General features: G+C 36.7%; 1 protein-coding gene across 1 annotated transcript in view; it reads left to right on the forward strand.

Moving 5' to 3' along the window:
- The window catches only part of LOC149534015 (uncharacterized), a 163,839-nt gene extending 154,734 nt beyond the window's left edge, over positions 1-9,105 (forward strand). Inside the window, exons 5-8 of the mRNA XM_089806841.1 lie at positions 7,645-7,767; positions 7,919-8,026; positions 8,243-8,421; positions 8,550-9,105. Coding sequence (XP_089662967.1) covers positions 7,645-7,767; positions 7,919-8,026; positions 8,243-8,421; positions 8,550-8,673 — 534 coding nt within the window. The 3' untranslated portion in view covers positions 8,674-9,105. The remainder of the gene's footprint in view (positions 1-7,644; positions 7,768-7,918; positions 8,027-8,242; positions 8,422-8,549) is intronic.
- Positions 9,106-16,397: the final 7,292 nt, after the last annotated feature.

The following is a 16,397-nucleotide window of genomic DNA, read 5'->3' on the forward strand; positions in this document are numbered from 1 at the left end:
TTATTTAATTGTTTCTGTAGGTATGGCCATCGACTATCGTTGTAAATTGTTGGGAAGTTTCTCCGAAGGGTATTTAAGCATGACATGTAGGTAGTAGTAGGTATGCGATTTGGATTATATTTTCTTATACTGCAAATTTCAGTTGGGATTCTTTGTTGTTCGCCATTTTGGAAGCGAAAGATCTTCCCTACTTGGCTATTCTAGTTTTGGTGGGATTCAACCCTCACCCTATTCTGTTTTTGTATTACTTGCTCAGATCTGGAAAATCCATGCACCATCTTTGTTTGTAGATACATATATCTATATATCTGGAATTGGTTTGCAATACTTGTTTTGGCATTGTTAGGTGTTTCTGACGAATATATTCACATTTTTTTGGCATGTCAGATCGTAGCTCAAATCCATGGTGAAGCATCCGTCAATCATCCTCCTCCCCACTACCAAGACCCAAATAACCCCGACGACATTCATTCCTAGCAAATTGTGACTCCCATAACCACTGCTCGTGCAACACCTAGCCCCACCATACGACTTGACTGTCTCTCTTAGATCGTACGACCAAGATACACCTCGTTAACTATATGACCAATTGTACTTATAGACCGTACGACCAATTACCCTCAATCATCCTAGATCGTACGACCCCTCTACTGCACTCAGACCGTACAACCAAACACATAATATACGACCATCTGATCACCTGACCGTATGACCTCTAACTAGCCGTACGAACATCACTCCCCTCCCTCTTAGGCTGTATGACCATCTTCTCTATGCACCCCATCTGTACGGACTATCTTACCACAAGCGTACGACTAGTTTTGTGCTCTGATTTTGGGCATTTAGCAACATTGGGAACAAAACATTACAGTGGTATCAGAGCCTAGTGATTTTGCTAGCCTGTGGAAGTGAATGCAGGTTTATACCCGAAGGAGAAGGCGAAATAACCTTGTTGGTAGAATGGTAGATCCTCAGGATCTTATGATAGAACTCATGAATATTTTAAGAGAGCTCAGCGAAAACCAAATGCAAATCAACGAAACCCAAAGGCTTATGTAGGAAACACTACAAAAGTTGGCTGAGGGAAGGACAACAGGAGAAAAAAATGGGCATAGTGATGACTCTGTTACAGAAAGGACAAACTCTCAACCCTCTTGCTCTCGACCCTCAATACCCATCTTCCTGCCAAGGATGGAAGCACCACACAAAGAACGAGAGCCCACTTTTCAGGAAATGCAAGAAAAACATCGGGAAGATTGGAGGAACATGAATATGGAAGGTGATTTATCTTACAGAGACTATGTTGGTATAAGAATGAGATATTCAGGTGGGGGAAATCATGGTTATTTTAATGATGATCTCAGGAGAAAGATTAGAAATGTAAACTTTTCACCATTTGATGGATCTAGAGCCATCACTGCACAGGCATGGGTTCTGAAGGCAGACACCTATTTCCAACTCAATCCGATGCCCGAAGAGGAAGCAATCAAGTTCATAGCACTCCATCTAGAAGGAGTGGCGCAAGAGTGGTGGCACCATGGATTGGTCACTCTCGGCCACGACCAAGTAACCTCTTATGTCGAGTTCATTGAGAGACTCATTGACCATTTTGTGGGAAGGATCCTGAACTAAAATTCAAAGATCTAGCTCAGCTAAAGCAAATAGGTACAGTAGACAATTACATCATTGAGTTCCAGAGGTTGTCAAAACTAGTCACAAACATCTCCAAAAGATGTCAAATCGTGTTATTCATGGATGGGCTGAAAGAGCCTTAGAGAGGCTGGATCAAAGGTTTCAACTTGTGCACACTCAACGGAGCTATTAAGAAGGTGCGTGACATGACCGCATCTTCCTCCAAACTCACGTAGCTACTCCAACATCGTCCCCACAAGAAGACAAAGACAAGGAGCCAATTCAAAAAAAACCTTCATTGGATGAAGACTCTTGGCAAGAGCTCCGGAGGAAAAAGCTCTTTTTCACTTGCAAGGAACCATGGGGATCAGGTTTGCCTTGGGAAGGGAAAGATTCATTACATTGAGGTGTTTTTTGATGACGACGAATGACAAGTACCTACAGTGACTGGTGAAGAAATTAACCAGCAGGAGAGAATTCATGCCTTGATACAAAAAGGGGGTTCCATTGCTATCCTCACTACAATGGCTGGAAGTAGTATCTTCAGGGTTCGTGGCACACTTCACGAGAAACGAGTCACAATCATGATTGATAGTGGCGCCACACTCAATTTCATCAATTCATCTTTGATCAAAAGTAAGGGCTTGTACGGAGTAGAGCATGGAGGATTTGGGGTTAAGGTTGCTGGAAGAGCCTTGTTACCCTACACTCATGTGAACCCATGGCTGAAAATTTCCATGGGAATCTATACCTTGACAGATGATTTCTTTGTCTTAGGTTTGGTTGGTACTGATATCATAGTGGGTATCCAGTGGATGGAGACCCTTGACCAGTACACCCAAAGTTTCAAGAGGATGAACATTTCATTCGAGACGAATGGAAGAAGGTGCTCCTAAGAGGAATGTCAAATAAAGGATCAAGGGAAGTCACAATCAAGAAGATGAAGGCCATTTTTAAACATGATATGGTCCTAGTCTCTACAAGTAATAGCATGACAATCAACACTTTACCCCATTCCCTGGATAATTGGCAGGCCCATCTATTTGTCAAGTACTCCAGAACACTTTTGCATGTCAGTTGATGGATGGCTATATACATGATGAAAGATACCAAGTTATTGATGATATCATTTACTATGACAATAAGGTCTACTTGGTACCTAACTCAAAATTGAAGAAGTTGATTACTAAAGGTTTCCAAGAGTTAGATTTGCATTTGCTTGAGAACAAGCAAATTTTGGGACAAAAGGATTGTAATGTTTCTGTCATAAAATAAATATTTAATCAAACATTTTTTAATGGACAGATTGATTTAGTATATCTCGGACCCATTTTTATTTAATTATTTCCATAGGTATGGCCGTTAGCTATCGTTGTAAACCGTTGGGAAGTTTCTCCGAAGGGTATTTAAGCATGGCATGTAGGCAGTAGTAGGTATGCAATTTGGATTATATTTTTTTATACTGCGAATTCCAATTGGGATTCTCTGTTGTTCGCCATTTTTGAAGTGAAAGATCTTCCCTACTTGGCTATTTTGGTTTCGGTGGGATTCAATCCTCACCCTATTTCGTTTCTGTATTACTTGCTCGGATCTGACAAATCTGCGCACCATGTTTGTTTGCAAATACATATATCTATATATCTAGAATCTGGAATTGGTTTACATTACTTGTTCTGGCATTGTTAGGCATTTTTGGTGAATATATTCACATTGTTCTAGCATCTCAGATCATAGCTTAAATCTGTGGTGAAGCATCCGTCAATCATCCTCCTCCCTGCTACCAAGACCCTAATCACCTCGACGACATTCATTCCTGGCAAACTGCGACTCTCGTAACCACTTCTCGTGCAACACCTAGCCCCATCGTATGGCTTGATTGTCTCTCTTAGATTGTACGACCAAGATACACCTCTCTGATCGTACGACCAAGATACACCTCTCTGACCGTACAACCAATTACCCTCAGTCATCCTAGACCGTACGACCCCCTCTACTGCACTCAGGCCGTACCATACGACCATCTGGTCACCCTACCATACGACCTCCAACTAGCCATGCGGACACCAGCCCCCTCCCTCTCAGGCCGTACGACCATCTTGTCTACCTACCCCATCCGTACAAACTATTTGAACACAAGTGTACGACCAATTTTGTGCTCTGAGCTTGGGTGTTTAGCAAGTAACTTTGGGAACGAAACATTACAGTTTGCTGCTTCTCATCTTTCTCAAAAGTGTGGGTATTGTCTCGCCCATCATGAATAGCCTTTCTGTCATATTGCCAAGGTCTTCCAAGTAAAACTTGGTAAACATCCATGGGCATAACATCACACACTATCCAATCTTTGTAAGTTCCTATTTGTAAATCCATTTTACATTGCTCATTAACTAAGAGTTGATCTCTTTTTTGCAACCATGATACTTTGTAAGGAGTAGGATGTGTTACCTTTTTCATGCATAGCTTCTCCACCATCTCCATTGAAAGTAGATTGTTTGTGCTTCCGCTATCTATGATGACTTTGCAACATTTTCTTGCACTCTTGCATGTTGTTCTATATAGATTTTTTCTTTGAGGTGGTTCTATCACCTCCTTGTTGGGTTTGAGTAACACCCCTTTCACCAAGAGTGATACACCCACTTCAAGTTCATCATTATAAGTGGTAGGTTCTCGTACATCTTCGTCCTCTTCACCTTCAACAAGTGTGCGCTCCTTTGATTTGTGCTAAGATTTTTTGGACACTAGTGTTACACCAGCACAGGGGTGCGGGAGGAAGTTGGGACAAGTTTCGGGTGCGGGAAGAAAAAGGGCCTCAGTTTGGGGATGGTGGGGGTGTGGAGGGGGGGGGGGGGAGGTTGCTAGTATACATACATGACTTGAAATGGTAATTATGAAATGATACTTCAATATAACATACCAAATATAGTTGAATATAGAAAATTGAAATGCAATTCACAAACCATAACTTCAAACTTCAAACTTGAAAGTTCATAACCATTGAACTTAGTAACATACTCATAGTAAGGTGTAACATTAATAACATTAAACATAATGAAAAATGAAAAATATAAATCATACATAGTACCATGTATGTCAACCATTGACTTTTAAATGACAAGGATTCAAAATTCATTGTTTAAATATGATATATCATAAAGATGCTCATGATTACAATGAGCAGAGTAACATGAAACAGTGAAATGAAATAATGTATCATGACCATATAAAAGTGAGTACAAACTACAAAATGTCAATAATGAGAATGTAAAAAACAACACCTAATTAGGGTTCCCAAATAAAAAACAACAAAAAGTAAATAAATAAAAAACTTTGATTTTTTTGATATTTTACTTGGGTGCCAGACACACCCCGCGTGGCCCTTAGGCACACCCACGTACACATTGGAGTATCCGTGTCCCCAACGGGTGCTCCGACTAGTACGGCATCCCTTGGGCGGCGGTGGTAGAGTGCGAGTGCGCAATGTTCCCGCACCTGGGACGTACACTCACCCAGTGCGCCTGGGTCTTCCCCCAAGTGTTTGCACCCAGGTTACACTGTTGGACACTCATAAGATCTATGTCCATATTTGTTACATTTAGAACATTTTCCAAAAAATTGTCTACCTCTACCTCTTGAATAGGGCCTTCCTCTAAAAGAGTCATTACCTTGATATTGTTTGTTTTTGTTGATGTGAGCTACTAGCTTCTTCTTTTTGCACTTGCTATTGTCCTCTACCTCTGAAACTTTGAATTTTTCCTCTTGAGCCTTGTGTTTGTTTCCTAGATAATTTCTCTTCGGCTTTAAGAGCATATTGGTATGCTTCCTCCACTATTCGAGGACAAAAAAGTTAATTTCGTCTTGAATATTATATTTCAGCCCATTGAGATATCTAGCCACTCTTTCAGGACCATCTTCAATGTGACCAGCTCTAATGATCAACCTATAAAATTCTTTTGTGTAATCTTTGACTGATGTCCTTTTGTCTAAGATTTTGCAATTTCTTGAAAAGACAGACGGTAATATTTGGGCAAGAATTTACCTTTTAGTTTTGCCAACATTCTGTCCCAACTGTTGATCTTGGCTTTTCCATGCTGCATCCTTTCATCTTGTATTCCATCCCACCAGAGGGATGCATGACCTTTAATTGGATTACTGCAAATTTCACTTTCTTGTCATTAGCAACATTTTCATATTCAAAATACATGTTCATTGAACTAATCCAATCGATCAGTTCCTTGGCATCTAGGCTGCCTTCATACATAGCCACTTCCATCCTTGGCTTGGAACCAGCTCCCAGAAATGCTCTAACGATTTTTGTTTCAAATACTTCCTCTTCACTTTGAGGTTGTGCCTCTGTGAGCTCCTTTTCTTTGTGCAAGCTCCATAGCTTCCGATCATGCCTTCATGTGTCTCATTCCTTCCAGAATTTCTGTGTTGGCAGCTTGCCTTCCTGGACCTCTTCCTCTTCCTCGTCCTCAAACTCTGAGTGCCATCTCTTGGTAAAGAAGGTCTTCCTCACACTGACTCTGACTTTGTCGTTTCCAGACACTAGTAATGGCAGAGGGTTGAAAAATATTTTTTTCTCATACAAATTTTGACGTTTTTACTAAGATCAGAATGCTCTCTTTCTCACTTAATTTGATGAATCGTTGAGAAAAAAATTCAAAAAAAAATCGAGACTGATTCTAGCAAGATATTTAATTCCTGTCACTTCAGCATTAACTTCTCCAACAGATAAGTGCTCACAAAAGACAAATTTTTAATAACCTCTTTTTCCAATTTTATACTTTGTTTTGTAGATCACCGTCTTTAAATCAGATCCGACTGTATGATGTTCACCCATTCTTAGACATTTTAAAATAAGTGTAAGTGTTTGCTCAGAGATATATTGCACAAGAAATTTACAAATCTGCAAACACACTCTACAGGAAATTGATTGTGTGGTTGCTGAAACTTCCAGTAGCACTACAGAATAATAACAAATTACTAGAACTTCCCAGTTGCAGGAATTGAAATCAGAAGTGATAGAATTATTACCTTAACTCAAGATTATAAGGACATCAACACGAGATGTTTCACACAAGTGAGTGTGTTTCCATAATGTTTCTGCACACCTCCTCCACAAAGATCCTCACATTCTTCTGCTATTCATCTTTAAAAAATGCCCTTTTGCGATTCTCAACAACTATAAGTTCCAACAACAATTTCTGACTTTTAAGAGACACATGAAGTGTGTGCACCAGCAATCCACCACATTTTACCCCAATGTGTATCAATGCCAACTTTATAGTTCTCAGCAATAGATCAATATAAGGAGCTCTCCAGCTTGGCAATGATATCTTTTAGATGGCAGCATTGTATGTAAGGCTGGCAGTTTAAGAACAATGTACCTTCAGCACTCTTCAATCTCCTCTACGCTAGCAGCCTCTCCTCTCTATTTTAGTCTTTAATAACTGGTACGTTCCCACAGTTTCAGCACTCTTCTGTTCCTCCCATGCCCTAAATTTAGAATGACTGATAAATATCTCCACTTCTGGAGCTGATACCAAAAATGGTGTGCAGGAAGAAAGCAAAGATACTCTGTAATTTTCAAACTAAGAAATTGCACTCCAAATCACAGAATTTATTTTATTCAACACGTCCCCACCAGTCTTACAAACTTTCAGGCTCAGAATATTTATATGGAAATTTGGAACTTCCTAATCCACAAAATCTGGAACTAATTACTAAATTTACATAATTACTAGCTATCCAAATTCTTATCAAACTAAAATTAAGATAAAACAGTTCGGAAGAATTATCTTCTAGAACTCTAATCTTGGCAATTTGTTGCTTCCGCATCAATTAGGTAATGGTATTGCTTACACAAACAGCTTTGTTGTATATCCGTTGTCTTAGGAAATATGAGAAATTACTCTCTGATATTTGTATGCTTTACCATTGTTAGGTTTTCTTGCTCATCTGAGGGGTCATTTTTTGTATCATATATATTTCCTGATTTGATTGAGGTTTCTGCAGGATGAAATATGTAAATCGATTGCTGAGAATGGTGGTCTGGATGTGGTTTTTCAATGTATAGATGAAAGCATACAGCAGAATAAGAAACCATTAGCAAAGACAGCTTGTTCCCTGCTGACACAGGTTTATTTTGATTTACCTTGGTTTACTTAAGTTTTGAACAATTATATATCTATTTATATAGTCTTCTGATTGAGCTATAAAATTGGCTTGACAGAATTTTTAAATTCTGTATATTCTTTTGATTCATGTTTTACTGATAATGGCATGGCAGTTGGCAGGTAGCGATGTAAATAAAGATGCTGTTGTTCTCAAAGGAGGAATTACCAAGATAATAGGGCTTTCTTCTATCTATATTGAGGATCCTTCTGTTCTGCAAGAGGTATATCTTCAATTATTCAATGGTTTGTTGTTTGAGATGAATTGTCTTGTCAGCCATGCAACTTTATGGTTTACTTTGCTGTCAATTAAAAAGTTATTTTAGTTTTAAGAAGGTATTGCAGCTATTCCGAAGGACTTTGTTGCGTGAGTTCAGAATTGATTGTTGAGTCAATATTTTAAACTTGGAATTACTGCACTTTGTACCAAAAAATTGCAGATTATGTCAACTATCCGTGCTGTATCATTGCGTTCCCCTGCAAATGCAGCCAAGGCAGTTGAAGCAGGGGCAGCTGATCTTGCTTCTGAAGCTATGGAGAAACATCCTTCAGCCCATCTGATGCAGAAACAGGCTTGTTTGATGATTCGTAATCTCGCCGTTCGAAATCCTGAAAATAGGTAATTTCCAGCTATGCACAATTTCTTTCCCTAAATTTGAAGCAATACATGAACAACGTATATCTGGTTTAAATAAGATAATCTAGGACTGCATTTTAGAAAACAACAATATTTTATCTCTGATGCAGACCGATCATACTGGAGAAAGGTCTTGAACAGCTGATAAAGATTGCCAAGAGAAATCATGACAGCTGCAAAGAGGCTGCTGCTTCTGCTTTAAGAGATCTTGGGTTAGATGACTACAATGCCTGATCATGACAAGCTTTAGAACACGGTGCGAGACATAGACAACAGATCAAGTAGGAGCTGAAAAACAAGAATTGATTGGCACGTTTACGCTTCTATACCAGTGATCATGACTCGGGTGGCATGCCCACTAAAAATATCATTGTGAATTGCAACTGCTTTTAGCGACATTTGATTTTAGTGAAAAACCCCTCATGTTTCCTTTAGGAAGCATTTTCGTGTATTTACCAATTTCTCTCCATCTTAATATTTAATTATAAAGAATAAGCAGTTGATTATTTATTGAATTTTATCCCATGATTAAACCTGAAATCATCGTTCAGTTATTTTTTCTCGTTCTATCTTTTGACTTCACTTGGATCATCACAGACTACAAACAGATTGTAAAAATTCACTCTGTAATGGCAATTATTAGAAGATACAATTGCACCTCACAAACTGATGTACTTATTTTAAAATTAAGGAAAGATAAGTATTTTTTATTAAAAAAATATGGATGTTCTTGATTATAAAATTAAGAAAGTAAGTGCACAAATCAACTGGTTATTCTTATGTATATGATAAAAGTTAGCAGAAATTTATAAGTAATTATTTTGCTCATGTGTTTTCCTAGTTATCCTTAGATCTTCTAAATTATTCGAGTAAGTTTTGATCAAGTAGATAAGCTTAATAAATATATTAAGATGAGGATATAAAAATAGAACAAATAGATAACACAGAAAATTATAGTGTTTCGACAATTTTGCCTCCATCCATTCTCAAGTTAGGGAAATCATATATTGATCGTATTTGCAATACATACAATCAATTTCATGTACACAACCATTTATAGAACCATGAATGACCACTAAATACGGAGAAGGGAGAAGGCAAACAGTCATGTGATCATTGGGCTTCATATTCCAACGATCTCCCACTTGAAGTCTAACGGATACAACCATGAACATTAACATCCTTGCTTGTCTGCTTTTAATTTTATATTAAACCATACCTTGAGAAGATTTTAATTGTGCCAAACTTTGTTCACATTACTTTTTTTTTTGCCTACTTTTTGTTGAATTGAATACAATCTGATACTTAGATCATGCCTCACAACTTCTACAGATGTGAATTGACCCATAAATCCAAGATTAGAAACACTGCCATATGTAGATTCAAAATATGCTTCACCATTCTCAAGAGAATCCTTGAACATATACACAATATGGTTGCTTGTGCGTACAGTCGTCTTTTCCCCATTTTTTGGCAATACATTTAGCAATCCATCATCATCAATTACTTCATAGTGTAGAAGACTAACAACATAAAGAGTTGTAAGCTCAAGTTGGTTCCTCTATTTCTCATTTCTTACATCAACTGAAAGAGTTCCACCTTATATGAGCATCTTGAGAGGCAAAATCTGAAATCACATCAATCTCTTTGATTTTATTTATGACATCTTCAAACTCCACCTATCACATGACCCACTACTCATTTGGATTTTTTCCTATCCCAAACTATTGGCCATTGTGGATCCTCAGAAATATCAATGGTCTGGACTTGAGGTTGATTCTGCTAAGACAACTTGTTAATTGACACAACCACCACACCATATTCCATTTTGTCACTAAGATCATCAATGTACATAATAATCCCCTTAATAACCATTGAATTCTTCTCTGAATAAATCTTGACATCATTTTTGCTAAGATTGGACATATCCAGCCATGGAATCAATGTATTGTGTTCTTTTACTGCGTCCCATGACTTCCTTAAATCCACCTTTCCCCAAGTTAGCCCCGTAAAAGGTTTATGGAAGAACTTATCACATTAATAATGTATGGGATTCATGTTGGCAAATTTAAAAACAATCTCATGACATTTTTCCTATAGATCACTCGTAGTTAGTTGAACCTTGATCTTAGGTGAAAACATGGTACTATACTACATTCACATGAAGCAATCTCTCTCCATGTAACTATCAAAATTGGTTTCTGCAAAGTCCAAAGCATTTTACAAGGCTCTTATTGCAGTCAAATTAATATCATCACAATCATCATCGGTGCTCTTCTCGGAGAAAACTTCTAGGCCTCGAAGCAACTTAGAATTGATGTGGTCTTTTGCTAGGCCCTAGTGCAAGATAAGTTTCAAACAATTTGCACCCTTCATGGGAAAATCTGAATGATCCATTTTTTTACCATTATTGTTCTCTTTGGTTTTTCTTAGACTCCCACTCTATCATAGGGTTTGTCAAATAAATCTCCTTGGGGATTTCAACCTCTTGTGCATCAATCCTCTTTAAAAATGCAACCATGCCCTTCGTGTTCCAAACTGAGCTGCTCATTTTGGTAGATTGTTAAGCTTCTTGAGCTTGTGCTTGTACAAGATTTTGCACATGATTCTATGATATGGAATCAACAAAAACTGATGAAACCTCATTTAAGTCATCATTGTTGGTGCTTAACATTGATTTGACTATATTAATCGCTTCTCCAACTTCTCTCATTTCACTAGCATCATCTAATGCTCATCTCTTTGTAGCGGCCAAAATACATTCTTCATTAAGTCAATGCATTTTCTCTTGAAGTTACTTTATATAAGGTGCTCCTATCAACCTTTGTACGCTCTCTTGTAGTGTTTTCTTTGCAACTTCAGGGTCCCTAGCTAACTCGTACATTTCACCTTTTGATATTCAATCACTCTCATCATTTTCTATATTACCTTCCAAGTTTCTAAATTCTTGGTCATCAGCTTTGGCTTTCCATTTTTGGGAATAACCTTGAACTTCTCATCCTCAATGCCATCAATGTTTCTCAAAGTTGTTTCAGAATGTTTTTCGAAAGGCTTTTCATTTCTCCATGATCTCTTTGTTGTAGTAGCCCTCTCTGCTTCATTTCTAGCTTTTGTAGCTACTTCCTTTACAACGGCTCCCATAGTAACTTGTTTTGAAGCCTCAACAATAGACTTCTCTGATGCAATTTGCATTTCTCTATGTCTAGCTTATGTCTAGCTTCTGCTTCTCTCTCAAATACTGCTACAACCCTCTCACAAATTGTTGCCACAGACTTTCCTAAAGGAACAAGCTTTTGTATTGGAATCAATGATTCCTTAGCCACATCCTACTTAATGGGCCAACTACAATGACTCTTGGCATCCTTAGGAATATGAAGAGGCTCAAATGGCTCCTGGTTATTAGGTGCAAATGTAGTGCCATATAAGTGCACTTAAACAAGCTACTTCATCTATTTCCCTTGGTGATGTTTCACATTCAACAACGATAAACACTATTTCTTTTAATTTTTTGTATGCAAAATTGCAATTCTAATTCTCAAAACCATAATTTTTGACATCTAATTTCCAATTTCTTACTATGAGGTAGGAAATGTGAATCAAGGATACAAGAGCTAAGTTCATCACATAACCTATGCACATGTGCAATTATATAATATAGGAGGAGAGAAGAAAAGGACAAAATCATTTCAATCCTAATTCTAGAGAACTAGGTCTAGAGAGATTAGAGCTAATCGAACAGACAAGGAGCACTAATGCAAATTAGATCTAGGAAGAATAGAGGAAAGATATCCAATTCCTTAAAAACTCTCGGTGTATGTGTGTGTAATAGAAAGTAGATATATGTAGACATGTTGAAAACACTGAGGAGAAGGAATACACATTTGAAATATGTTTTGTGCTTGTTGTTTTGATAAAAAAGAGTGGAAATAGTCAAATTCGAGTTGAAATTGCGCAACAGATGAAACACAAAAATATTTCAGAGATCTGTCAGGGGTGAATTGGATCTTTAGGGCCAAAATGGAATCTTGAGGGGTGCAGTGCACCCCTGATGATGATGTGCGATGTTGATTTTGATTTCGCAATTGCAAAGAAAGCCGAAAAGGGTCTTGTTTATCGATTCAATATACACAACCTACAATAGAAAATGATTTTTGTTGTTGGTGGGGGCTTCACCTTGGTCAAACCCTAGTTTAGGAATTAAACTTGAATTGAAACAATATGTAAAGTAAATGCATAAATTCACCTTAGAAAAGCTGGATCTCTTGAATCAAATGTAATGTGCTTCCTTCACCAACGGTTTTGGACAAAGAAGATGAAGATGAATGGATGTAGAAGATGCAATGAAAGATCTAGGATTCATTGAAGAAGATCTTGAAGATAAACTCTTTTGATTGCTTGAATGCTTGAATCATTGAAGATAAACTCTTTTAATTGCTTGAATACTTGAATCCTTGATCTTCAATGGAGGAATGCCTAGATGAATGCTTGAGAGCTAGAGCTTGTGGATGCTTGAGCACTTGTGAATGAGATGTCATGACATGAAAACTGAAGCAAATGGAAGGGTTTTTATAGAGCTTGAAATTAGCTAGCTCCGGCAAGCCAACCAACCTAGAAGTTAACACCCCAAAAAAATCGAAATACGGGTCCCAAAGAGTGGAGCCAAAATAAGGCTTCATCAGGGGTGCAATGTGCTCCTGATTGGCCCATCATGGGAGGACTGTGCCCTGATGATTAGGTGCACAAACCCCCAAGGTTGTCTGGAGGATCCGAAACAGGTTTTAGGATCCATAAATTAGGTCCAGATTCTGAGGAAATCCCTTTTTTGATGCAAAGAGTAGATTCCAAGTGGATTAAATGAAGGGAAGAGAGGACCTAGGGGAAATAGATCTTACCTTGAGCTTAGCATCATGCAAATAGGAGCTTAAAAGATGATCTATTGGGTTTATCCCAATTCCACCTACGAGGAAGGACAAAAAAGTGAAGAAGAGATGAAAGAGAGAAGGAGATTGATGATCTCATATTAAATAGGTGCTAAACCTTCATTAAATTGGAGCGCTTCCAATTTAAGATGATACACTTACCTTACATTTCTTCTGCCTCTTTGTAACATTTTGTTGATGTGGATGCTTAAGAAACTTGTGCCATAGCTTCACACTACTATTGCGAATAGCTACCACTTCATTGAGAGTCTCTACCAAATATAAAATATCAATTTCACTCAATTTTTCAATTATTAAGGATGCTTTTGCCACATTCCATTTACTGGATCCAATTTGACACTACAACCTTGACATAACAATGGCTCAACTGAAATTGACTTACTTTTAAGTTGGGGGACATACTTAACATCCTGTAGAAGCCAACCATTTCTATTGGCTAGTTTTAATAAAACATCTCCTTTACCAACAATATTCATAAATTTATCATCTGAAAGAAATATCATGCCAAAATTGCCACTTCAAAAGGTTTTGAAGAACTCCCTATGTTGGGTAGTATGAAATGAGGCTCTTGCGTCAAGCACCCAAACATTTGTTACAACTTATGTTGTAGTTAAAATAAGAACATTGTCATATTTTATAAATGCTCCTTGGCTTTAACCAAACTTTTTGACTTCAACCAAGCTCTAATACCAGTTATAAGTTTTAATCAAGCAGATAAGCTTAATAAACATATTAAGACAACAATATAAAAATAATACAAACACATAAGACAACAAATTATAGTGGTTCGACAAATTTGCCTACATCCACTCTCAAGGCATGGAGATCATATAGTAATCTTATTTGCAAAACATACAATCCACAGTGTGTTTACAACCATTTATAAAACCATATACAACCACCAAATAGGGAGAAGGGAGAAGGTAAATAGACATTTGACTGTTTTGCTTCATATCGCAACAATTCGACCTTGTAGACAATATTAAAATTGTACACACGCTCATCCAATCATGTCATGTGGAATAACGAATAATTCACAATATAAAGAATGCTACATATGTAAAATATTTTCTTGAAGCATGCTTAGTCACCCTTTCTTTTGTGATTTGAATGAAACTTCATTTGATATATTACACAAATTAACACATTCTCTGTATAGACTATTTCTGCCATTTTCCCCCACTTATCTTTCTTGGGAAAAAGCATGCTCTCTAATTAAAAACATGTTTTTAAAGATATTTTCCTTATATTGGTGTTAGTTTCACTCCAATATTCCTAAGAAAATTTATTCAAGTTTAGATATGATGATGTATAGGATCGGAGATAGGGGATCTCCTTGTCTTATACCTCTTGATGTATCAAAGAAGCCTTCTGGTGTTCCATTAATAAGAATTGAAATTTTACTTGTTCAGATGCATTGGTATATAAGATTAATCCATTAGTGTGAGAATCCGAAAGCTTCTACTGTTTTGCATAAGAACCTCCAATCAACCATGTCATAAACTTTCTAAATATCCAGTTTGATGAACACGCTTGCCATTTTATTCTTATTGGTTGTGTGTAATGTTTCTTGTATAATGAGTATCCCATCTAGAATTGATCTTCCTGGAACAAAACCAGTTTGTTTTTTTGATATTATCTTATGTAAAATTAGTTTCATTCGGTTTGCTAAAATTTTGGATATAATTTTATAAGTGGTGTTGCAGAGAGCTATAGGTTTGAAATCCCCCGATTTTTCAAGATCATCTTTTTTGGGTATTAAGGTGAGGAAGGTATTATTAATCTTTGAAAGTAAAGATCCACCATTTCTTGAAGCTTCAATGGCTTTCCAGAGATCAGTTTTGATAATATCCCAACATTTTGGTAGAAGAAAGCCTGAAATCCATCTAGACCTGAGAACTATTAGGATTCATGTTGAATAATATAGATTTGACTTCTTCCAAGGATATGGGTGCATTTAATGTTTTATTTTCTTCTCTAGAAGACTTTTGGAATGTTTCCAAGCATTTTTGCTTGAGCTAGCATGTTCAAACTATCAAATTTATTTAATAGCTTATTGAAATGATCTACAAATATCTTTGCTAATTCTCTTGATTTTCATTGATAGCTCTTGACGCGTCTTTAATTTTTATAATTTTACTTCTAACTCTATTGTACATAGTGCTGTTATGGAAATATTTTGTATTACGATCCCCTTCTTCTAGGCATCTTTATAATTATTTTTGCCTCCAAAAGACTTCTTCCTTTGCAAGAATGTTTTCCTGCTTTGCTAATAGTTCTTTTTCTAAGACAAAGGACTCGTTATTCATACTTTTGTAATTACTTCCGTGTTTAATTTTTTTAGACTTTATTCAATGTCTGTTTTTTCTTTAAATATATTGTTGAATTGTTCTTTATTCCACTTAAGTATGCTTTCTTTAATCGTTTTCATCTTAGAAACAAATATGAACATTTTGGAGCCTTTAAAATTGCTTTGGTTCCACAATTTTCTTATGAGTTCCATGAAATTTTTGTCTAAAAACCACATTTTTCCACATTGAAAAGGATTTTTGACAGGTTTAGTAGGTTCACTACATTCAATTCTAATAGGAAAATGATCAGATCTTGCTATAAAAAGTATTGATGCTTGTAAATCTAAATCTAATTCACTTAATTCACCTTTGAACAAGAATCTTTCCAATTTCTTAACTATAAATGAAAAGTCTTTCCTTTTATTATTCCATGTGTATTTACTGTTGTTCATAGGAATATCAATCACATTATTAATGTCTATCCATTTTTAAAATTCCATTAATGCTTGGGAACTTTGCTAGATTCCTCTAAAATTTTCATCTAAATTTATAATATTATTAAAATCTCCACCTATAAGAATGCGTTCATTCCAGTGGCTTTTTATAAGTAGACTTATTTCTTCCCATAGAAGTTTTCTATCTATGTTCTGGAGTGGTCCATATATGTTTATTAAAATTAGCTATAAGTTAGTCTTTATGCTTTTAATTTTGGTACTCATCCAAAAGT

Source organism: Cupressus sempervirens, chromosome 10, assembly GCF_028749045.1.
Source record: "Cupressus sempervirens isolate cs-2001-9-10 chromosome 10, ASM2874904v1, whole genome shotgun sequence".
Taxonomy (NCBI): Eukaryota; Viridiplantae; Streptophyta; class Pinopsida; order Cupressales; family Cupressaceae; genus Cupressus; species Cupressus sempervirens.